This window comes from Athene noctua, chromosome 2 (assembly GCF_965140245.1).
Source record: "Athene noctua chromosome 2, bAthNoc1.hap1.1, whole genome shotgun sequence".
Taxonomy (NCBI): Eukaryota; Metazoa; Chordata; class Aves; order Strigiformes; family Strigidae; genus Athene; species Athene noctua.
The window spans coordinates 104,752,419-104,778,086 of NC_134038.1; the positions used below are offsets into that span (position 1 = coordinate 104,752,419).

The 25,668-nt window shown below is 37.3% G+C and overlaps 1 protein-coding gene across 2 annotated transcripts in view; it reads left to right on the forward strand.

Moving 5' to 3' along the window:
* Positions 1-25,413, forward strand: part of SLC9A3 (solute carrier family 9 member A3) — a 53,851-nt gene extending 28,438 nt beyond the window's left edge. The window contains exons 3-16 of one of the 2 annotated variants that reach the window (XM_074897921.1): positions 4,770-4,930; positions 6,895-6,973; positions 7,741-7,918; positions 8,805-9,025; positions 10,979-11,181; positions 11,959-12,048; positions 13,891-13,961; positions 16,099-16,228; positions 19,453-19,568; positions 20,182-20,311; positions 20,843-21,019; positions 21,595-21,670; positions 23,327-23,440; positions 24,782-25,413. In XM_074897921.1, coding sequence (XP_074754022.1) covers positions 4,770-4,930; positions 6,895-6,973; positions 7,741-7,918; positions 8,805-9,025; positions 10,979-11,181; positions 11,959-12,048; positions 13,891-13,961; positions 16,099-16,228; positions 19,453-19,568; positions 20,182-20,311; positions 20,843-21,019; positions 21,595-21,670; positions 23,327-23,440; positions 24,782-25,029 — 1,994 coding nt within the window. In that variant the 3' untranslated portion in view covers positions 25,030-25,413. The remainder of the gene's footprint in view (positions 1-4,769; positions 4,931-6,894; positions 6,974-7,740; positions 7,919-8,804; positions 9,026-10,978; positions 11,182-11,958; positions 12,049-13,890; positions 13,962-16,098; positions 16,229-19,452; positions 19,569-20,181; positions 20,312-20,842; positions 21,020-21,594; positions 21,671-23,326; positions 23,441-24,781) is intronic. The other variant, XM_074897922.1, reaches the window with a different exon arrangement.
* Positions 25,414-25,668: the final 255 nt, after the last annotated feature.

Below are 25,668 nucleotides of genomic sequence, written 5' to 3' on the forward strand. Positions count from 1 at the left end.
CACATAATAACCTACTAGAGTTCTAATTTCAGCTATGGAAAAGGCCAGAGAAGCCCGTCCCTGATTCAAACTATGTCATTCTCCAGCAAAGCTAAGTAGGACTTTAAAATATCTGCATAACAGATACTTGCTAATCCACTGAATACATTGTGTTGACCTCCAAGATGTCAGCAGGAGCTGAGCACCATGCTTTGTGAAAAGCCTTGCTGTTACTTGCTGAGGATAGGAGCACAGTGAGTTACTCAATTTCTAGAAGAGTTCATAGCAGCCTTTGGTTTAAGTTCTATGGCATATTTTAGTTTCTACCCACTTTTTCTACAATTGGAGTGAATAATGCTGAAAGTAGTATTAAAATGTAGGAATGTATATCCACTACAGACTGAGATGAACTAAAACCAAATTACTTCCAACTTTAACACTGAATGAGCCTGTAGTACTGTCCATCAATATGGGAGTGCATAATCCAAATTGGATTACATAGATTTCCTACATAAATAAACATAAAAGCATGTCTTTGTTTGCATTCAATATCCTTATAGATATTATAATTTGCAGAAGAAAAAGAAAAGGTAATAATTAGAAAGAAATCCTTCTCTAGACATGAAATTAAAAGAGCAGCACCTCATCCATTAACCAGCAGCCATACCAGTGTGCTTCCACAGAATCAGAAGAAATATCTAATCCTAAATCTTCCTGGCTGATTGCACCGAACTGTTCATCAGTTCATCATCTGCTGGAGAACTAACACATGCAGAACTTCTCTGTGGAATAGTTGTGGTTGTGACTGATGCTTAGAAAAGTTTTTCATGTACAATCTAGGTCATAGTGACTATATGTTGAGTATGTGTAGAAGTCTAGACTGGGCTCAGCGAATTTACCTTACTCAGGTGTCACTGCTAGCAGCTAGTCATTCCAGACTCTGGTGAGCAGTGGTCATGTATCACTTGGAAATATAACTAGCCTAAATAAAAGTCTGATTTAGAAACTCCATGCCTCTTGACACTGCTTTGTAGGAATTATAGATGTGTCCTAACCTTTCTATAAATATTTGCTCACCAGCTTTGCAAATCTTCAAGGAATGTACCGATGATTATAATTGGTAACGTATAAAAAAGATAAGCAGTTTCAGTGAGCCAATTTATTTTAAAAGCTTATGTTCTATTGTACCCTGATATCTGATAGTTATTGTCATTGGGCTTGTTCCTTCCTTAAGCATGGCAGAGAAGGACAACATTTGATGGAAACATTACTTAGATTCAGGTTCAAGGCTGTTCTCAGAATTTTTGGCACAGACTTCAGCTCACTGCTTCAACCCTTCTCTCACACTAAAATAGATAGATTTAGTCCTCATTCACAGCCTGATATGTCCAAGAGTGAACAAGACTATTTATTTTTTTAAAAAGATAAAGTACTTATAGGTCTGTGTAAATTATAAATTTCTGTTTTCAGGGCCTTACCAAGGCCCTTATAAACTGTATGGTAAAACATTGTAGATGCTCTGAATGTCAGAGAGCAGTTAAGAGAATATGTACTTCTGCAGCTCCCCCAGATTACTGGCCGTTGTGTACAAAAGGGTGTTGTCTACTCCTGTCTCTGGCTGCCCATGTAAGCATCCTTCTCTTGAGTGAAAATGCCCATGCCATTTTGTATCAAAAATATTTGGAATCTAGTTTCAGTTTCAATTACCTTCCAAGCACTAAACATTCTGGATTTGAAAAATTATCTCATAAGAGTTCTTGTAGGGGCGTTGCGGCATTGTTCTGGAAGTACCTTACAGGTAATATTGATCTACAGGCTAAGGCTACTGACTGCTATTGTCTGACTCATGCTTCCAAATAATTTAATCAGATGGATTTCTCCCTCACCTGTAGAAAACATGCCTGATAGAACTTTCTGTTAATTTGGGGCATGGGCCTCTGCACTGTGTTCTAATGAATGAACTCCCAGTATATTCCTTCTTTGCTCTTCCTCATATAATTTTGGGATTCATCACCTCTTAATGAACCTTGCTTCCTCCCCCATCCATTAATGAATACAAAGGGAATTTTCCTGTTCTCTACACTTTCAGAAATACGTTGCCCAGAAAAAAATGACTGGGATACCACTCTTGATTGCATAAAGAAGGTAAATTTTGCAAGATATTTAGGAAGCTGAGCAAAGGGATGTTTGTGGCTCCTCCTTTTCTGTTATTTTTAAAATGATACTGATGCTTGTCTCAGTCTGTTTGCATAACTGAACAAAATAATCTTAATAACTGAAAGCAGATTTTTTTTTTAAAAAAAGGTTACTTTGTAACCAAATTTTTGTAGTTCCAAAACCTTTAAAATCATTGCCAAAATTTTTAAGGGGCTACAACATAAACATGTTGAGGTACATTTTAGTCCTTCACCTATTTTTATGGTCCCCTTGCGGACAATTTAGCATTGGCAGCATGAATCATAATTTGCGAACAAGTGGCTTAACTGCATCTATCAATGAATGTCTACTTGAATAAGGAGGTCACAAGTGTTGTTTAACTGTACCGAATGCAATTAAGCCCCACTGTATCAATTCTTAGTGACCAAGAGTCAAATTTGGCCTGTGGCATGAAGTATTTTCGATTGTTTACTTCAGGAGTGCTGGTATATTCTTTTTACCATCTTGTCAGTTCTGTTACCCTGAGATAATTTACTCGTTAGACAACCCATACCACACACAAATACAAAGCCAGTTTAGATCTGGAAATACTTATCTCAAGTGCCTTACCACAAGAACAGGACTGTACTGCTCTCAGAATCAACTTTGATCCACATGGGCCAATGCTGGATCCAACAAACTTTGTAGGGTACAAGGTGACACAATGCAGAACTTGTTAACTAGTTTCTAAACTATAGGTTATAAAAGTAGGTGATAAAAGGAAGACTAGGGAAAATGTGGGCCCTCTGCAGAAGGAAAAAGGAGGCCTGATTACCCAAGATACGGAGAAGGCTGAGGTACTCAGTGACTTTGTTGCCTCAGTCTTGACCAGCAAGTGCTCCAGGCACACTGCCCAAGATGCAGAAGACAAAGGTGGGAACTGGGAGAATGAAGAACCACCTGCTGTAGGAGAAGGTCAGGTTAGAGACCATCTAAGGAACCTGAAGGTGCACAAGTCCATGGGACTTGATGAGATGCATCCACAGGTCCTGAGGGAACTAGTGGATGAAATGTCTAAGCACTATTCATTATATCTGAGAAGTTGTGGCAGTCCATGAAGTTCCTGATGACTAGAAAGGAGAAACATAACCCCCATTTTTAAAAAGAGAAGAAAGGGAGACCCAGGGAACTACAGGCCAGTCAGTCTCACTTTTGTGCCCTAGGCAAGATCATGGAGTGGATACTCCTGGAAACTATGCTAGGGCACATGGAAAATAAGGACGTGATTGGTGACAGCCAACATGGCTTCACTAAGGGCAAATCGTACCTGACAGATTTGGTGGCCTTCTACAACGTGGCTACAGAGTTCGTGGATAAGGGAGGAACACCTGATATCATCTACCTGGACTTCTGAAAAGCATTTGACACTGTCCTGCATGACATTCTGGTCTCCAAATTGGAGAGACCTGGATTTGACGGATAGACCACTTGGTGGATAAGGAATTGTCTGGATGGTCACACTCAAATAGTTGTGGTCAACGGCTCGGTGACCAAGTGGAGAGCAGTAAGGAGTGGTGTCCCTCAGGTGTCTGTATTGGGACTGGCGCTGTTTAACATCTTTGTTGGTGACATGGACAGTGGGATTGAGTGCACCCTCAGCAAGTTTGCTGACGATGCCAAGCTGTGTGGTGCAGTCAACATGCTGGAGGGAAGGGATGGGACATCCAGAGGGACCTGGATGGGCTTGAGAGATGGGCCTGTGTCAACCTCACGCACTTCAACAAGGCCAAGTGCAAGGCCCTGCACATGGGCCAGGGCAATCTCAAACACAAATACAGGATGGGGGATGAGTGAATTGAGAGCAGCCCTACAGAGAAGGACTTGGGGGTATTAGTGCATGGAAAACTGACTGTGACCTAGCAATGTGCACTCACAACCCAGAAAGCCAATTGCATTCTGGGCTGCATCAAGAGAAGTGTGGCCCGCAGGTAGAGAGAGATGACTGTCCCCCTTTACTCTACTCTCATGAGACCCCACCTGGAGTACTGCGTTTAGCTCTGGGGCCCCTGTTATAAGAAGGACATGGACCTGCTCGAGAGGGTCCAGAGAAGGCCATGAAGATGATCAGGGGGCTGGAACACCTCCCCTGTGAGGACAGGCTGAGAGAGTTGGGGTTGTTCAGCCTGGAGAAGAGAAGGCTTCTTAAAGGGGGCCGACAGGAAAGATGGGGACGCACTCTATCAGAGGAGTGTAATGATAGGACAAGAGGTAATGGTTTTAAACTGAAGGAGGGTAGATTTAGATTAGCTACAAGGAAGAAATTCTTTCCTGTGAGGGTGGTGAGACACAGGCATAGGTTTCCCAGAGAAGCTGTGGCTGCCCCCTCCCTGGCAGTGTTCAGGGCCAGGTTGGACGGGGCTTGGAGCAACCTGGTCTAGTGGAAGGCATCCCTGCCCGTGGCAGGGGGGTTGGAACTAGGTCATCTTTAAGGTCCCTTCCAACCCAACCCATTGTGTGATTCTGTATCATACCTTCCAGCTGATGCCTTAGGATCCCTATTTTCAAGGGTTATGCATTATCTGCAATATCACAGTCTGTCATTACTATAGAAAATACGGAGCTGTCTCTGCTTATACTTTGCTCTATTTTTGAAGGCCAGCTGAATACTGGACTGCTGGACTTCCTTCTGTTTGGAAGCTTAATTGCAGCTGTGGATCCTGTAGCTGTTCTCGCAGTGTTTGAAGAAGTTCATGTCAACGAAGTTCTATTCATCATTGTTTTTGGAGAATCACTTCTGAATGATGCTGTAACTGTGGTAAGTAAATTAGATGTCTCAAAGTCACCCAAACTCTAGAGCATTTCTTCTGAAGTGTATTTTTGCCTTAAATGAAATACTCTATCATCTGTGTGTATCTACTCACGGGCTAGTGTAGTGTAGCTCATGGTGTTCTCTGTCTTGCTTACAAACACTATTGCTAAGATTTAAGCATGAAAGCTATTTGGAGCCTGTAAGTCACATAAAAATATACAGTTCTGGGTTGGATGAGCATACAAACATTTAAAATGAAGTTTCAGGTGTTTATGTTTTGTTTGCCTTTGCTGTTCAGGTAAGGGTTTCATAACTTACTGAAATTAGTTCCATTATTAGTTATACGCACATTTCGGATATATAGACTGAGAGTGAGAGAGATAATACTTGTTAAAGTGCTTGTTCCCTCTCTTTTACTTCAATCAGATGTTTATCAAACAAATATACAACAAAGACATCATTTGGGAAAAAATGTGTGACATTTTAGAAAGTTTCTGGTCTGGTTTGGGTTTTTTTGGTAACATGTTAATTTCTGGGTTTTTCATTTAGAAAGAAAAGAAAAACTTAATAGACTTTAATAGACTTAAAACAATCCCAGATTTATACTGATGTTTTTATTTTGATTGAAACACTTTTCACACAACATTTTTTTTCAGACTAAAATACATAAGAAAATACTGTAGTTTTGTAGTGCAGTGCTAGTGGGCAGGGACTAGGAAGTCCTATGGCAGACAGATGCTATGAAAATGATTTATAGAGCTTCACTTTGCTTCTTGGATTGTCTCCTATTTCTGCTACTGCATAACTCTGAAGGAGGGTCTATTAGTGACTTTTTTTGCAACCAAGGCAGCAAGGTACTGTAAGGTCACTGACAGCAGCCTAACTGTTCACATGAGTTTGAAAATGCCATTTAGGGTCTCCAGAGAAACCTAATTGCCTTTAGATATCATTCTCATTAGTATTTTTGTGGTATTACCAGAAACAAATACTAAAATAAACCCGTGATGAACTCAAGTATCAGCATCAGTGGCTTTTGGAAGAAAAAGAGTGTTACTGTGAAATGAATTCGAACACTCACTCTACACATAAAAGAAAGTTTGATTGTTGAAGAAAATCCAGAAGAGAAGATCAAGCATTATTAAGAGTCAGAAAACATAGCCTATGAGAAAATTTGAAACGACTGGAGTTCTTACCTTGAAAAATTAAAGACTGGAGGACAGAAGAAAGTGGATGATGTAGCAGTCTTTAAATGTAAATATGTAAAAGACTACTGTTACAGAACAAAGTAACCTGTATGCCATGACTGAGGTAAATATAAGAACTAACAAGCTTAGCTGCAACAAGAAAAGCTGAGAAAGCCATAGTAAATTTCTCCTCCATCACTGGAGAATTTAAGAATAGATCAGATGGGCATGTGTCAAGAATGGTGCTCACACAAACCTCCTTACGCAGGGGTATGGATAAGATGAATTCTTGACTTTCAGCACTATCACTGTTAGTCAATTATTTAAAAAGCTTTAGTACAATTATTATAGTTTATTCTCTTTAATGTTCAATTTATTTTATGTATGTTCAACCTATTTCAATCCAGCATCTTAATATTAGCATCTTATAATTATCTTATTTTTTTATTTATTTTATACAGGTGATTAAATAAATCTGCCAAATACATGGGGTTTAGAGGGAGAAGTTCTTTAGAAAACACATCTAGATGTAATAGTGCTTCTTATAGATAGGAATCATATTGAAATGAGAAATGGAAAGGTGTTCTTTTAAAATTTTTCTTTCTTCTTTTTCCACTGCACTCTTTCCATTCTGAAAAATTCAAAAATCTGCAAAATCTCCCTCCACACAGAATTTCCCTCAGTCATACATAATTTCAGAAATCATAAAGTTGGGGCCCATAATGAGATTACTTTAATAGGCTTAATTCAGGAACAAATATTAAGTTACTCTACTTTTCTTTTCAGGTGCTGTACAATGTGTTTGAATCTTTTGTTACAATAGGTCAAGACAGTGTGACAGGGACTGAATGTGCCAAAGGCATAGGTACGTAGAATTGAATTCCGTATCACATCACTGATGCACATGTGCAGACTTTTAAACAAAATATTATTATTATGCTATCAGTAACTGTAATTTTTGAGCCCTTTCCCTTGTCACTCATATTGCCACACTCCTGTGGCATAGACAAATATGTTAAGAAAATAAATAAGTGAATATTCGTGAATATTTGTGAAAATCAGATCTGTTTTCTTCTGAAGAGGCTCAACAGATGTGGAGTTCAGCTGTTAAGACCACCAAACTTGACAGCTATACATATTTTCTTTCTATTTTATAACATGTCCTTAGTTTCAGCCTATGCTCTCCCTGCATTCCAAGTTGAATCAGGCATTCTCACTCCTTATCACTGATTGCCATCAAGTAATGTTTGACAGTAACTATCAAGAAATGTTATTTAACTAAAAATTCAGTTATTATTTCCCATTCCAAGCATGACATGATACTACATTATCTTACAAATCAATACTTTAACAGTGACTTTTGTATATTCTATAATATGGTTTTGGAAAAGCATTTGTTTACAGAACATGGGAAAAAATTGTTCAAAGAAATGTACTGGGTTTTGAATAAGCCTAAAATTGTCAGGCTTAACAGAAAGTAACCTTGTTTTTTCTACAGAATGCTTCATTCACATATGAAGTGCTCAAAAAGCAATTCATGTTGTTGCATGTTTGCTGGCCATACAGTAGAAGAGAACTAGTTCAAACCGTTATATTTCTACTGCGTAAACTGTGTTTGGTTTTGTTTTTCAGTGTCATTCTTTGTGGTAAGCCTAGGTGGGACACTGGTTGGCATTTTCTTTGCATTTCTGCTCTCATTGGTCAGTCGTTTCACCAAGCATGTGAGAATCATTGAACCTGGATTTGTGTTCATCATATCCTACCTGTCCTACCTCACAGCAGAGATGCTTTCTCTTTCTGCTATCCTTGCGTAAGTCTCTTTTTATTATTGCCTGTGAAGGGACTGAGAAGGGATTATGGTTTTTAAAAACATTGAAAAGAAAGACCTAAGTTATATAGGACAAATATAGAATATGGCACTCATGAAGCTTATGCTGAATACTAATGTCTTCACACTGCAGTAGATTATAGTTTGCAAATACCGTCATTCAGCCTTGAAAAGGACTGAAAGTTTCCCAGTGTCTGCTGTGCAGCACGAGAACTTCCTTTGCAAAATACAGACTTGATTCTTTCCTCTTTGTGATTAATAATACTCAATAACTAACAGTTGTCCATTTGTATTGACATCTTTCCTTATTATTTGTAATTAAACCAGTATTTTTCTAAGGCATCGTGTGTATATCTATTATTTGCTGCTCTCACTGGCTTGACTGGCCTGTTAAGGTTTGCTTAAATCTTGCCTGTTTTGGTTTGAGTAGCTCTGTTGTCTGTCTTCTTTTAGTATCCATTGATCCCTGGCATACCTTTCTCCTCAGTTTTACTTGTTATGTTTGTAGATGCTACAGCAAGTATATCCAAGATCTGAAAATCTTACTGACAGAATATCATTAGTTTATGGCTAATGTAAACTTGATTTAAAATTTTGCATGTAAAGCTCTATGGTAACCTGAAGACGATTAAGGTCTGTTACTGTCTAATGAAATGCTGTCTTCAGACATCTTGGGGTCACTTCAGGATGAATGTTTGAGATATGCTTTTTACATTGATTAGACTCCACAATGGCTTCTGAGTGTATTTTTTTCTTATGAATTAATGGTGGGTTTTTATCACTATGTGACAGACAGATGGAAATAATATTAAATGTTACAACAAATATTTTCTGAACAATTGCTGTTTGTTTTTTTTTTTTTCCCTAGGATAACTTTCTGTGGCATCTGCTGTCAGAAATATGTCAAGGCTAACATATCTGAACAATCTTCTACAACTGTCAGATATACCATGAAAATGATGGCCAGTGGAGCAGAAACTATTATCTTCATGTTCCTGGGAATTTCAGCTGTAAATCCAGACATCTGGACTTGGAATACAGCTTTTATTCTGTTGACTCTGGTCTTCATCTCGGTATATAGAGTAATTGGTAAGGGAATGATCTTCTTCCTGTCCTTGCACTGTATTGTTAATGCAATCACATATTCTTCTAAAAAAAAAAAAACAAAACAGAATTTGGAGTTTTAGACTTGTTCCTTTTAAAATACCCAATTTATGGTTTATGGTTGAATTTATGGTTGGTTTTGCGGTAGGAGGGTAGAGTCTCTACAGTAAGCTTTATCGTATGCTGAAAATATAGTAGGATTTCCCTTTTGATGACATGTGAGGATATGACTAGGCCAGCAGTTAACATGAATCACCCAGTGGCTAACCTTTGTAGACCCAGCACATGGTACCGGCAAAATCTCCCAGAGAAAAGGACTTTGTTCTTTAGCTTTTATCCTAACAAAAGATGTGAGTCCTGTCAGCCATCTCTTTCCTTCAGCTCTTTCAATTTGGTAATAAAGAGATTGTCTTAAGCTAATTTTATGGTTGACTTCAGGTTTGAGACACACAGTGATGTAAGACCATACATAATTACACTGCAGGTTCATTGGCTTAAGAAATAATTCTCAGGGACTGGTGAAAAACTGAGTAAATAAGATTGTGGCAAGTAGGGATTACCTACTGTCAATTTACTGGGCTTACAAGTCTGCAAACATTTCAAAATACCAATGACAATTTGCCCAACTATGTAGTTCTACTATTTAACTGTTTTGTGAAATAGCAAAGAGGCTAAAATTGAAAAAAAGGCATAGAGCGAAATACTTCTAGAGAGTAACACACATAGTGATTTGGTGTATGTGCTTACATGTGGGAATAAATTAAATGTGTTTATTTACCTGTTTGTCTTGGATTAAATTCAAGTAAAAGGTAAGGCATCTATCTGGCTGGCAGTTTTCCTAGACACTGTATTATTCTGGTCTAGAGACTCCTGGGCTGAATGAAGGGCCTAGCTCCATGTCCTCCTTTCTAAACAGTCTGTAGCCATTGTTCGTTTAGCCACCTCTTAGTAATCGCTGAGGTGCATGCAGTGTTTGAACAAGTTTTCAGTTGTCAATTTTATTCCTGGAATGAGTGGTTAATAATCCTGTAATAAGTTTGATCAATAAATAGTAGATATTCAGTAATAACAATGTGCATCCATTAAAGTATAATTGAGCTTAGACACTGATAAATTACTGAAGACCTGATAATATTGGGCCTTACGTAATTGCAGCTCTTATACCCTTGGAGGAGTCAGGTTGGTGGCATGAATTAGTTTTCAAGGTCCCCTCCACCAGAGGCCTTGCTTACAGTGATATACACAAGACACTTCCCTTAGCACAAGTTCAAAGTTCTCTAAAAAGAACTCTTTTGCACTGGCTAATAGTCCTGGCCTGGTGCAGTGGGACACACATGTTGTGCCACTCTCCGGAGCGATGAAGCTGTTTTCCTTATGCATGGTGGGAGCTCTGGAAGATGTTGTGATTTCTAAAGCTTTAGTTCTACAGTAGGCATCATCTAAACTGGTGGCCTGAAGACAGAGTAACTGCACAACCCTCCATAAGACAATGACATAAATATAATTTTTAGTGACTTGTAAAGAGTACCACATGTATTCCCTAAGCCAACACTGTTTCAACCATTTTCTCTTTTTGTTGAAAGAACCTGTGCATATCACTGGCTACGGTGCTAGAAATTCTGCTCTTTCTCAACTGCAAATTTCAAAGGTCAGCACACAGCAGAATTTCACCTGTACTGCTTATGCCAGAGGGCAGCACTCTCAGCAGAGCTGCTGTCTCACAGAAGAAGCTTCATAGGATTCCTTTGGCTAAATGTAAGGGAAAAGGTACCAAGTAGGCCTGCCCTCCTTGGCAGCATAGCAATACAGAGGGAAAAGTAGATGGTGTGGAGAATTTGTTATGAAAGCAGACTGGTGGTACTGTTTCTGTTACACATGGTTGGGATATTGATGTTTCATGTGGATGCTTCTAGACATGTTGGCATTTGTTTTTTATAGGTGTTGTTTTGCAGACATGGATTCTTAACCACTACAGAATGGTCCAGCTGGAGATAATAGACCAGGTGGTGATGTCATATGGTGGACTACGTGGAGCAGTTGCTTTTGCTCTGGTTGCACTTCTGGATAAGGACAAAGTGCATGAGAAAAACCTGTTTGTCAGCACAACTATCATTGTTGTATTTTTTACTGTTATTTTCCAGGTAATTCAACTTCCTAAGCATGCTTCTTGCAAGGAGAAGGAGTCCCCCAAAAGTACCAAATGCTTAAAGCAGTTCTCAGCTGAAGGTTGCATATTGTTTCACTGAACTGAAAGCATAATTGAATTTGTAATTTTAGTAACAAAGATCCTATTTTATGTTTTCATATAACACCACAAGGGACACAACACAATTTCCTGTGTGCTACAAAAAGTTCAGTCTTAGCTGCTTGGTATTAATAGTGCTCAAGTTAATATCTGATTAAAATCCTTCACCTCATGTGAATAACTATAGGGAACAGTCCTTTATATGGGCAAATACAGTCATTAAGCTGATCTACCTGAGCCTAAGTCTTTGTTTTAAAATATAACAGTAAGCAGTGGGACAAGAAAGTATTTATCATACAAACAAAACAGCACTTTCTGAGTGAAAAAAACCCACATTAATTTAAATGGAGATATGTCAGTGAATAATTTATTATAGAAAGTTTAATTGTGATAGCAAAGTCCTGATATGTGCAGAAAATACCACTTTCAATGGTATAGGAAACACTACCATATTTTTCTTATAGAAGATATATTTTCCCAGTAGTTGGTGTCTTTTCAAACCTTTGTAACAGGAGCTGAGGGTACTACATTATTTTATCTTCTATAGGGGACAGAGGAAGTATAAGAATCACCATATAACACACAAAAGTGCTCTATTTCTCTTTAACAATGTCCAGCTGGAGGATAGTCATAGATAATTCCTATGTATTTATTATAATGTTTCAATCTTTAGGGACTGACGATCAAGCCTTTGGTACAGTGGCTGAAAGTGAAGAAAACTGAACACAGAGAGCCAAAACTGAATGAGAAACTTCATGGCAGAGTAAGATATTTTTAAACAAAACTATGGTGCTTAAGAGAAAAGAAAAAAACATATTAGAAAAAATTTCTTTTTGGCAGGTAGGGGAGAATCAAATTTCAAGTGCAAAATCCTTCAAACATTTCAAAAGTTATCTGTAATTTGTCTTTGTCTTGAGTTCTGTGGTGGGGTACTCAACTGAAGGTTCTGGTCTTTCACTTGAGAATTTAATGGGGTTGACAGTACTGGGGAAACAGCACAGCTGGAATATGCTTCTTTCTTTTCATCTAAAAGATGAGGACATTTGTTTGAAGATTGCTAAGGCAGAAGTTGTGGAAATAAATTTATTTTTCCTTCTTAAGTATTATGGAAAAGATATGAAAGCAGACTCTGTAGCTTGCATAGAAAGTTAGTCTGCTGCCCAGTGCAGATCTTAATGATATACTGAAATTCGAGATTAATCGTAATAGTCTTAGTTCAGTGTGAATGCTGTGTGTACCTGCATTTCTTTAATATTTTAAAAGATTCTGAAACATGATCTCTTCCAATTCATTTTCACATAAGTTTTTATTCAGTAAAAGAAAACATGTTTTCAATACAATATAGGTTAAAGGACAGAAGACTGTAAGACACTTTTCATGGCCTTTAATTCACAAACTTTTCGAATTTACACAGCTATCCTGCATTGAGTATTCTAACACAATCTTGTATGAGCTTCTAATTTTGTCTGTTTTCATGTTGGAGGTTACCTGAAGTGAATTAACAATTTAAGTGATGGACAGGGTTTGCTTCTGAGGAATTCTTTTACAGACTACTGAGTAAATACATTATGCTTTTGTTATCCAGCAATTAAAATTTCTATTTCTGTTGAAATATTTTACTATTTGAAAATTGGGATTCTTACCCCAGGTGAAGAAATACAGTCTGTCTATATTTATGGGATATACCTTTACATGTCAGTTAGTAGTGCAGGCTAAGCAGTAATGTTAATCCTAACACTTTGTAAAGTTGTATGTACTAATTCACCACTTCCTAGAATATTCTAGCAGATGTTGTGTCAGGAGGCACAGTGCTCCTAGAACGGTATAAATTGCAGACTTCAGAGAGGGAGCACTCTCTGTTCCTAGGGAGAAGGAGGGAGGCAACTTATTTATGATACCATTTTCTCCACCTCCATGTCAGATATCTCCTGCGGCAATAAGGAATATTATATTCAGGAATAATCCATATCACCCATGTTGTTATAAATGCAGCATACTGTATATTCTGCAGTAATCACTCCAGTGTTACAGAGTGAAATGTTAACAACCATATACAGAAAAAGACCAAATTCCACCTGCAGCTGCCTTGGTTTGAATCAAGAGTTATAAACCTCAGAATTTCTATCAGCTGTCTAATATACCCATCATGGGATTTTGCCCTAGATATCAAAAGAATGGTGCCTACTTCTATTGTGAGGGAAGTATGGATTCCTGACATGTCTAAGAAGAAACACTAGAGAAATTTTTGAACTGATTTAATCACCGATACTAATAGTGGCTGATGTTCTTCATAGGCATGAAATGGAAATGGTAAGATGAGTGAATAAAGAGAGTCTTAAAACTGAATGTTAAAAAGAGGTCTTAAGTACCTTATTGCTGAGACCCTTGTAATTCAAGAACAGTTAGTGAATTTGTAGAGAACTGGTTAGAGAGCTCAGGACCTTTGAAGAAAAGCATATAGTAGGTAGTATTTCTGTAAACGGGAAAAAATTCTGCTTAGCAGCAATAAAATTTTTCTGCATAGTCACCTGACGTTAAGTTGAGCTATTTTCTAATGATACCTTTCATTTCTATAAAGATATTAATTCCACTTCCACTTTCCTAGGCCTTTGATCACATTCTTTCTGCTATAGAAGATATTTCTGGACAAATAGGACATAATTATCTGAGAGACAAGTAAGTAGTAACAAACGGAATGTTGAAATACTGCTAGGAAATCTTACATGTGAATTACGACTTTTTAAGCCTGTGACTTTAGGGACAACAAGGATGTCAAATGTAGTTTCAAAGCCTATATACTGAAAGTACTGGAAATATAGCAAATGTAAAAATAGTTTATTTTTGTCCCCTACAACTTGAATCTTCTTTTTCTTCCACAGCTCAGATTAGGCCTTTGCAAATGCCTCAGTTCATATCCAGGGATCAGCTTCTCTCAAGATTTGAGAACTGGCCATTTGCTCAAGAATTAACCTAAAATGTTAATGGAATACTCCATTTCATGAACATTATTTGTGTGTGGAGATACTAAAAAAACTCAACCATGACTGTGCTAGTTGTTTATCCTATTTATACAAAGGTTATGTTCAGCGGTAATCTTGAGAGAAGCAAAAATTACTCAGATGAAAGATACAGACACCATTTTATTTAAAGTACACATGAAGATTTACCATTGTGATGGTCAGACCTCCATAATCTAGATGAATGAATGGGAAAAAAAGACATTAAATGTGAACATCTTTAAGAGTGTTATTTAAGGTCAGGCAGTTCTCTCCCTGGAGTTAGGTAATTTCACAGGTTCGGAAAGGCATGCTTCTGACCTGCTAATGTCTTGCTAACTCAACATGTCAATTCCAATCCAAATTCCAGTCCAATGTGGTTGTGTTAACTTTCTGCAGAGCACTCCCCTACCCCTTGCTAAGAAGCTGAGTACATTAGCTGAGGTTTAGTATTATGCTCATATAACTATACAGCTCCTAGGCTGGAGCTAGATTATATTTGAGCTCAAGCAGAATTGCTCACCTGTCTGTACGCAGGTATAGGGACAGTCTCCTTCCTTTCCTTTTGCTCTTTGTTCATTTATGCAGTGGAGAATTTTCCTGTGGCATCCCAAATAGAACATCCTCTTTCTTTTGGTCTAAACTTTTAGTCTAGTTTTTGGGAATGAATTTCCATAGGCTATAATGCAGGGGAATACATCCCCAGTTCTGAAATACTGTCTTGAAGATGAAGCTAAATATTTTTAAAGTGGCAGAGTTTAACTTCCTAGATGTCAGAAAGTAATCTCCCTGAGTAACAAGAGAAGGAGTAGCTTAGTGTAGATTCACGGATGTGTGGCTTGATGACTAATGGATTTTGAACAAGACTACCTTAAGTGTGCTTCTTTTGCACTATATATATGTGAATGAAAGTGCTGCTTCCTCAAAGATGTGTCAGCCCCTGGTATCGTCAGTGATGTGCTCAGGTGTGGCAGCCTGAATTAGAGACTGCTTGTCAGATGTTCTGGCTAGAGAAGAGGCATAGTTACCAATTCTATGAATAATGTTTAACAACAAAAAGGTTTCAGCTGTCTGAATAAAAAGTTGTAAACTCAAAATAGCCATTGGGCAAGATGGATAGAATCACTTTGAATAGTAGTCTCCAGAGTGGCTTCATGAGCTTTAGAGAAAATCTTGAGGAAGTTAGATGAAAGTGAAGCAGCCTTTATCTTCTGGAGCATAAATATGAAATGGAAGGTATCCTACTATCAGACAAGCTAGGAAACATGAATTACAGAAGATACACATAAATTCTATCCCCTAGAGTACATAAGTGGCATAAACAAGGCCCTCTGTAAGTGTTTTTGGAAGGGCACTGTTGTGATCTGATTTTCTAGGTTGGCTGTCCTCCAGTACAGCTGGGGAAAAGCAGATTCCCTTCCAAAGGAGGAAAGCAAATTAAACTTTTAGAATGAAGCTATTAAATATAACTGTGTAATCAGAACTGGAAAAATAAGATAGCATGATCTCCCCAAGTATAAAATGTCCTAGTAACTCTGAAATGGGATACTGTAATAATAGCACTCTTTCTGTTGTAGCAGTGTTTGGTAAGTGAACCTATTAATGCTCTGTGACAGCTGCATAACTCTGTAGCAGGCTTTTCCTTAACTTTCTTTAAATGCTAATTGAAAAGCTGCAGAACACAAATCCCTCACGTTGCTATGTTCACCTTTTTTTAAAAAGTGCTTAGCTCACAAAAATATCCTATATGCCAAACTAAAAATGCTGTGAAACTAAAATTGCTTGTTGCCATTAACACAGTTTGTTTAAATTATCAGGTGGTCCAATTTTGATAGGAAATTCCTCAGTAAAGTACTGATGAGAAGGTCTGCTCAAAAATCAAGAGACCAGATCCTTAATGTTTTCCATGAACTCAACTTGAAGGATGCAATTAGCTATGTGGCTGAGGTACTTATGAACACTTGTTGACATATTATAGCATCATTTGAGTTTTGTTTTGGTGGTTTTTTTTGGTTTTTAATTTATATGAAACTTGCTATATTGCAGGAGATGTCTAAAAGAAAACGATTTTAATTTCTACTCTTTTTTTTTTTTCTAAATGTGTTTTGAATCTCAGTATCACCTGCTTGATTGTCTGTAGTTCCTGGTATTATTCCTGATCCCCAAGTATGAGTATATTGTTCTAATGTCAGTGTTGGATTTTACAGAGTAACTTTGTTTCTATATTAATTGCATGAAAAAATACTGTAATTCAAAGGAATCAGGCAAACTGCTGTCTTTCTAAATGTGTCAACAGAGTCTGGCTCCTGCAGAACAGTGGTTCTCTGTGATGATAACTCTGATTTGAAGAAGCTCACTTCCAAATGGTGTGGATATATGACCAAAGTAGTGGACTGCTGTAATCTAATTTTGCCAGATCACAGTAATACAAAAAAATTGGGAAGGGTAACTTTAATTCAATGGAATCATAACATCCACACGTCAAAAATTCGGGTTAAAGTGATACTACAGAATCACAGAACCGTGAAGTTAGAGAAGCTTAAGACTTGCAACAAGAGAAAGTTTTAAAGTTACAGAATGGAAGAAAGTTACTGGTCTTCTGCAGGAGTACCATTCCCAGACTGAAGCAATGTTAATAGATTGTGTAAGAACTCCTTATCTTCTTCAGTATGAAACTGGCCACCTTAGTTCAAATCACCATAAATGTGCAGTATTCATACGCTGTATATTTTAAAATGGAATATTTCAAGCAGTGATCTTTGAAGTGATTATCTACACCCGTGGTCTCCAAGTGAACTCATTTTCACAGCTAGGTGACATACTAGTTAATTTATTTAATTAAAACAAACACTATTATTACAACTGATACTACTACTACTACTACTACTACTACTACTACTACTACTACTACTACTAATCTCTTCTTTTTTTGAAAATGAGCTATAGCCAGACAGACTTTTTCCAGTGAAATTGGAATTTCAAAGACTGAATTCAGAAAATAAGATGAAATTCAGAAATTATGTTAGTGTGAAAAATAGGGAGTGGTTCACAAGATAAGTAAATACTTCCTTTAGAGATTTTGTAAATTACCCACTCAGTTTTCAGACCATTTGAGCTCAAGAACTAATTTTCCTTCTTGTGGTACTTTCTGGGTCACACCTCAGAGGAAGAAAGTTTGATAATAACTTTGATGTTGATGAGCATGAGATTCATGTTCAGACTCACTGCTGAATCTGTTTAGTAGATTTATTACAGTATGTTTTCTCTTTAATAGATGCAGAGGGCTCTGCAGATCACTAAGCCATGAAGTTTTAGCCCCAGAATCATTACCCAATAATGTCTTGAATCCCATATAGTAGCATCAGATTAAGTTAGAATACTAATTTTGTGGGAGAGTTATCTTTTTCATTATACCTTAGTGTAGTTTATAACACAATGAAACTGACTTTTACTACCCTATTCCAAATACTATTTGTGTATATTGTGTCTTGCAAAGTCTATTGGCAAATTTCTATTAGCTAATAATAATAAATTAAAAACGCTCCAGTTTCTACAAAAGATTGGCAACATGGTTTCTTCCAGTGGAAATTAGTTATATTAATATGTCTGATTAGTCATGAGTTGTAAATACTAAAGTCATTCTACCTTTCTCACGTTAACATTTGCTTCAGTGATACACTGCTTTAACAACTTTTCCTTCACTTCTGAAATACGTCTTTGAGCCAAATATCTGTGAATTACAAGCTGACATTGAAATTGAAGCCATTTCTTCCAGAAGGAGTAAAGATCTCCTTCCCGAGCTACTCACTCTCTTCTCACCTGCAAGAAACTGAGGCATTTAAAAACTATTTTATATTTTTTTCTTTTTCAAGCTCTGCTGTTATGCTGCATCTGTACAATAAACAAGAGCTTGAGAGAGTTCAGTCTAAACCTAAATAAATTCCTTACAGTTGAGAGGGGAGAGTATAAGCCAGGCAAAATTAAAATAATCCAGAGCAAGGGAACAGAAGCGATTTAAAATACAGTTTGTAACTTCTGTCTAAAATTCCTCCACTGATATGGTATGATATATGTATTGAACTAGATTTGAAAAGAAAGTGAGAGGCACTTAAGAAAATGGATAGGATGATGCTGGCCCCAAATTTACTTTTTTTCTCTTAAGTTTTCTACCCGCAGAGGCCAGAGTGTACTTCCTAATGCAACAGACCTGATCGTTGCAACACATACTGCTGTAACATGTATGTGGGCTACCACAGTAAAAGGAAACATTCGATTTGCTCTATGAATATAAAAATGTAAAGGGGACAAAATACAGTTAAAGTTGGAGAAATGGAGATAAACTCTCTTTCAATATTCCTCAAGGGAGATGTTTTTTCTTGGTATATTCTTTATTACAGTTTAAAGTGTAGAGACTTGCTATGTGATTTCTCTCTGTTGTAATTCAAAACCACTGATGGGTTCAGCCTGTGTAACCATGATGTCGCTCAACAGCTACCTTTCACCTAAACAAGAGATTATGCAAGCAGTAGGGAAAACTGTGAAGACATAAATCTGAGTTTTTCCAGCAATTCACTTCTGTTTCACTAGTTTCAGAACTGAAGGCAAATCTCATCTCTTCGGTATCTCATCTCTTAATGCTGTAACCTCCTTCAAATAGTCTTGCAGACTTCTACCACCACTTAACATTTGATGCTTCCAGTCTGGGAGAGTACAGAAAACTTAGTGTTGTATCTTTGTAAATGCTACTGTTAAGGCAGTAATGTGTTGAGTCATAAAAATCTGCATAGATATCCCTATGTACTTGATTTGCAATGTGGTACAAAGTAAAAAGTCCATTCCTGAAAGGGTCTGTGAAAAGAGTTAGACTGCAAAAGTGCAAGAGTATAATTTGCAAATAGATTGAGGCCTAAGAAATCACTCACCTCCTTAAAATCAATTTACAAGAATGGGATAGTTTTTCTCCTAGCTTTGTTCATCGGGATAACATCACTCAATGTAAAGAAACCATAAAAAACCCCAAAATGGTTTGTATTAGTTACCTAAATACAACTTCGACCCTGCTTCTTGTGCCATTTGCATACAGCAGCCTCACAAATTATCTGCCTTTTCTGAAACACATTTTGCTGTAGGTGTTTACAGTTGTAATGTGTCTTGTTTCCTTCTGTGGCCAGGGAGAACGTAGAGGTTCCTTGGCATTTATACGTTCTCCAAGTACAGACAACATGGTAAATGTGGATTTCAGCACACCACGCCCAAGTACTGTGGAAAGCTCTGTCTCTTATTTACTGTAAGTAATGTGGACTGATAGGGGGGTGCAGTTTTGTGGGGTTTTTAATGTTATATGTGGAGAAATGGAAACAATGTTACAAATTTTGAAAAATGCAAGTTACAGGGACTTTCATTCACTACTTTCTTGAACTTCAGCCAATCTTTTCTCCCACATAAAATGGGTATACATACAGTTATATTGTTGCATTTTACACACAAACAAATTTTTGCAGTAAAGGCTGGTAAGATGAAAGAGACATCCACATGAAACAACTCATGTGCCTTTTGTTCACCAACTGCTGTAGACAGGGCTAAATGCCATTTCTGTGTCTGCTCCAGAATAAAGGAAAAATATTGCTCCTTCCTTAACTCTTTCACTGAAGAGACTCTGTGTCATGTAAACCGAGTAATTAATGCTACACCCACCTGAAAGACAAAAAACAATAATCTTTTCACATTTCCCGATAGGTATTTAGTCACTCATTTTCATTTAGCTGATTTTGACCTTTTTTTTTTTTTTAAAAAAAAAACCTACTTCATTTCTTCCTCTTGTTCCCCATTTTCCTGTTTTTTTCATCCTCCTCAGCAATGACTGATTTTTAAAACTGATGTTTGTATATTTTATTCTTCAGGAGAGAAAAAGCTGGACCAGTTTGCCTTGACATGCAAGCTTTAGAGCAGAGGAGGAAAAGTATCCGGGACACAGAAGACACAGTCGCTCATCACACCCTACAACAGTACCTGTATAAACCCAGGCAGGAGGTGAGAGCATAAGGCTAGCATTGGACTGTTTTCTAATCTAAAACTAGGAGATATTAGGGACCAAACCTTGGGAGTGAAACTCAAAAGGAAAGAACCCATCTGCAAAAACTACACCCTTGAGGAAGATAGGCTCTTTCTACATTCTTTCTCATTTATGAATATACCTCTTTAACAGAATTAGTGCCTTTGATTTCAGTAAGGCCAGTGGAATGCAGAACTGGGTCCAATACAGGTTCTGAAGCAGGATTAAATGGAGTGTATCAGCTGAAGTGATTTAGACACTTACAGCGAGAGGCTTACTTTGAATGACAGTCACCCTTATGTGCTTAAAATCCCTGGACAAACACCTGTTTCATGGTGAAGAAAGAGAAAGAAAAATAGGAGTTTCATTAATACCTTCAGATTAGTCTTTGATTAATTCTTTTTTTGTGGAGTTGTCTACATTTGCGTGACACTGATTGAATGCATTGATTCAGTGCTTCCAGCTGTATTTCTAAATAAAGTAATATTGTCTTCCCTTCCTGGCCACAGCACAAACACCTGTACAGTCGACATGAGATCATGCACAATGAAGATGAGAAACAAGACAAGGAGATCTTCCATAGGACAATGAGGAAGCGCTTAGAATCTTTCAAGAGTACCAAACTAGGAATAAACCATTCCAAGAAGCTCAATAAAATCCACAAGCGGGACCGAGGCCAAAAAAGGGTAAAATACTTTCAAAGGGCCCAGATGTAGCCACCTGTTATACAAACTAAAGAGGTGGGGAGGGCAGGGAGAACTCTGAAGGGTTCTATGTCCTGCATTTATCTCTGTCCTATTGAACTTCATGAACTTAAAGGGCCTAAGCAAGAAGAGATTAAACCATGAGATAATTCAAGGGGCATCTTCTCACATGCTGCTTTTCTCTATGCTTTGGGACCTTACTTCTGGGTGAGAGATTTTTGATCACTTGAAAAACAACAGACCTTGAGCCAAGCTACCACACTGTGGGAAGATTTTGCAGGGTAGATGTAGCAGGGTAGCACGACAGCATAGAGCATTCCACAAAATTTGCATGAAACTAAGAGGGGTGGTACAACATACAAAGCCAAAGTTGTCTTCTTTTCCTGTAGTGAGTATGAGCGTAGGGAGGAAAATAATGGCATCAATATTGAGTCTCAAGCAAAGATTACAAGAGATTTTAGGGTTAGGCTGCTGAGCTTGTGATTGCAAAGGATGTCACTGCTGTTGCTAGCTGATGATGGTAGCGTTTTTGGTAACCTTGTTTGGGTTTTTTTCAGCGAAACAGCAGCGTCATACCAAATGGAAAAATACCTTCAGAAAATCCAGTACAAGATTTTACTTTGAAGGAAAAAGGTAAAAAAGACTCTTCGACTGGTTTCATTAACTGCATTTTACCAGCTACATTGTCAGTAAAGCATCACTGAAAAATTTAATGATATGCAACAATGAAGCTGTTATTAAAAAGGGATTTCTAGTCATAATTCAGAACTTGGAGTGGAGATCTACTCCATGCTTAAATGCAGTGTCTCAGTGATTTAGAAGTTGTTTTTCTAGGCAGCTGGATGACAAACCAAATTTTAATTGGCCTTTACTCGCATTTTAGAAACAGCACATTTCAATTTTGAAAACAAAACAATGCGGTGCCTACAATGTAGATGAACTTTCAGCTTCCTTTTGGATAAGCTGCACAGAGCACCTTTTACTAACTTTTTTCTTTTTCATCACAGCGGGATATGTCTGCCCATGACACGATGCCATATGAAATTCAGTAGTTGAGATGACATTCTGATCTGAGTTAAGGTCCATTTGTTTAGAAAGGTCTGAATCAGCATTGACATTAAGCAAGCATGTTAGAACTCAAGGATAGTGTAGCTTTGAAAGGAAGACATAGTCAGAGGCCAGTTTCAGCACTGACTCACCCTTCATGAACACAGGTCAGCCTTGAAAATGTAATCTGAAGCTGACTGGCCTAGGGAGAGCATCCCTAGCAAAACTGGATTTTGCATGTAAAGACCAAAATTATTTCATCTCATGTTTTAGCCATCTTTTGGCATTGATGTCAGTCATAGCAAGATGTGATGGATGCTAATACTTCTGTTATGTAATTATAAAATACTATGTGTCACTTAAAAACTGAAACATGGTTTAAAAGCCACTGAACTAATTATTTGTGTTCTCCCCTCTGTTTATGCACACAACTCCTTGATCTCAAAGAGAATTGAAGTAGAGAGGAATTAATCTTTTCTCAGTAGCTCCAAGCAAAGATTTTTTTTTTAATGTATGTTCTTGGAATCATTTTCTGTGCGTTGTTTTACTTTGACTGACAGGGGCAATACAGGCTGGCTGAATAAGTATATTCTAGAATCTTTCTGCATGGGAAGAGCTTTCTGAATACTTTTAAGTGGGTTACTCAATGCTGTCTTGTTAAAGAACACCGTGTATAAATGTCATCCTCTACTTTTTTTTAAAAAAGAGCCTCATTGGAAGACAGTAAGAGGTTTAGCAGCTGTTGAAAGTAGCAATGACCTTACAAGCTTTGAAATCAGTCAGGATACTAATGCTGACCTCTTTCAAATGATGAAAATGCAGTGAATGGACATTGTAATGGGACGATATTTGTCAACACATGAGCATTTAAGACACAAACCACAGCAGCAGCTGGTGCCATGTCATGGGTTGGTTTGATTCAGTCCCAGGAAAGCAGACAATTCTGTTAGCCAAAAGCTTAGCCAGACTGTGAAGTCTCTCACTATCATAGCACCAGATAATAATGCAAGCTGGAAATCTGTGTTGAGTTTCTTGATGTAATTGTTAGCTAAGCTGCAATCTCTACATGCATTCACATTCAAATTTCAGTGCTACAACTGTTGATTAAATTATGCCCTTATCTAGATCCTGTTAAAGATGCATCTTTGATAACTATGTTAGCATCAAAACAACATACAATAGCACTTTCTATCAGAACTGATACAAATCTGTAATCAAATTGGACTTTGTTTTTTTTTCCAGATTTGGAGTTTTCTGAATCAGAAGAAAATAATGATTATGAAACTTTGCATCAAGGCAAAGGAGTTGACTTCCTTGCTAACGTGACGAAGCAAAATTTCACAGATACTCCTACTGGTAAAAATATTAATTACCTACAGAGATTGTGGTTTTTTTCAAATGTTAAAAAAAATACTAGCTTGTGGTTTTTTGTTTTGTTTTGATGTATTATATTAGAAAATATATTTGGTTATTATAACATTAATAGATAACAAGTTTTGGATATCTGGAGGCATAGAGAGCTTCAGATTTACTCCTGATAGAAGTTGTGGACATGACTGCCTAAACCAGACCTAAATCCACTAATTATTTCTAGCAACAGAAAAAGTTATTTTAGAGTTGTCCTACCTCACAGACCAGTCAGTACTGGTCCTTTGGAACTGTTTTCTACTTTGATTTGAAACACTTTGTTGTGATAACTTTCATGCTTCTTCTTTCAGGCAGGATTTCTCCTCTTAAATTCACAACTCCTCCACATCCTTACAGGCCCATAGAAGTCACTGAAAAGAGCAGATCTGCAGCATTCCTCAAACATTAATTGGACTTGATTTCCAGCCCTGAAAGGCTCTAAAATATCAGATTGAAAGTGTATCACTATATATAACGGAAATTATAAGATTTGATTTATAAAGTTTTAAAATTTAGTATTTTTCTTCAGCACTTTTGTATTTGAATTTTCAGCATGCCACTGTATGCTTCATATGTAACATGGTGCATACAGTGAAGAAAAATACTTGTGTCTGTACTCTTTTGGCAGATGTGCTGATACATACAGCCTTTTCACTGTTCCAGGACAAATTCTATGTTTGCAAATGTACAGACATCCAGATACCTATCCAGAAATAAGAGGGTGGCAAGATGCAGAACTAGACTAATTTTAAAAATTTATTTTTCTGTTGAAACACTACAAACTTGATACCAATATTGAAAGGCTCCTATAACTTACTTTTGACTGTTCTATGGCCTGCTTTAGCTCCCTTACACACATCTCGTTCCTTTACAGAGTTGTGTAGTTTATGCTTTTGTATTTTTTTCTATGTTTTGTTTCTTTTTAGGGATTTGATTTGAATTTTCTGCAGTTATTTTATATTGTGTTTTATTTTGCTTAAAATTTGCCAACTGATGTCTTCTTTTTTGATCTTATTTTTTGTCTCCAGCAATCCCAAACATTACTGCATATTGGATATAATATACAATTTTTCTCTTTAATAGAAATCAAAAATGACTAGCAATAACCAAGGTAGAAAGAGCAACCTATGTGTGTGTAATGGTCTGTGTATTGGCTTAGGCACACCTATACCGACATGTATTAGCCTATTTTTTTCCTACTATAGCCATTCTCCTTTTACAAAGCATCTTGCTGTATTACCAAGAAATTATTTTGACTAATTGTATTTGTCACTCATGAACTTTTTTTAGGAATTGATAACCCAGTATTTTCGGCTGATGATGATCAAAGCATCTACATGAAGTTCTCACCATGGTTATCTAGTGAAGATACTGTAGTACCATCACAAAGGGCCCGAGTGCAGATCCCATATTCTCCAACCAACTTCAGACGGCTCACTCCATTCCGGCTCAGCAATAAATCAATAGATTCCTTCCTGTTAGCAGATGGCCCAGAGGACCGACCCAGATCTTTTCTCCCAGAATCAACACATATGTAATATTTTAAAATATATTATCACCTTTATTTTTAATCAGCCTTCCTATCAACCCTGACTACTGACAAGTAAACTTACTTTTCTGATTTTTCTTCTCCCAGAGCACCTCTTTCCTGATTTCTTTGTACAACTAAACATATTCTATTTTTCTCCAGCTTGAATAACAAAATATCTTTCTACTTTCCTTCCACAGAAGAGCTGTCCAACTACTTGAGGTCTGATGCCTTGCTATTTTTATAGCAGATAAGGGTCCTGCTCTTTGTTTTGGCTTGAATTCTTTAAATGGCAAGAAAACAGTATTCCAAATACCAGAAAATTGTGTATGCCTTTTCAAGAGGCTCCAGGTTTCTTGGTTAGTCAGTTCTAGATGATAAAATTTGTACCTGAATTCCCTAACAGGTATCAGGTAATTCTGATTCAACCCCCTTAAACAGTGATTGGTCTTTTTGAGTAACATTGTCGCTACTATCTGCAGATGTAAGCACAGTAGTCTAAAGCCCCAGAAAGACAATCCAGTTGTCGATGCCAAAGGATACAGTTTTCCCATAGGGGTCAGATGAGTTATTTAACCCATTGGACTCTATTGCAGTTGGATGTACAATAGGAGCAGCAGGGCTAGACCAGCAATAAACTGGGCTAAGT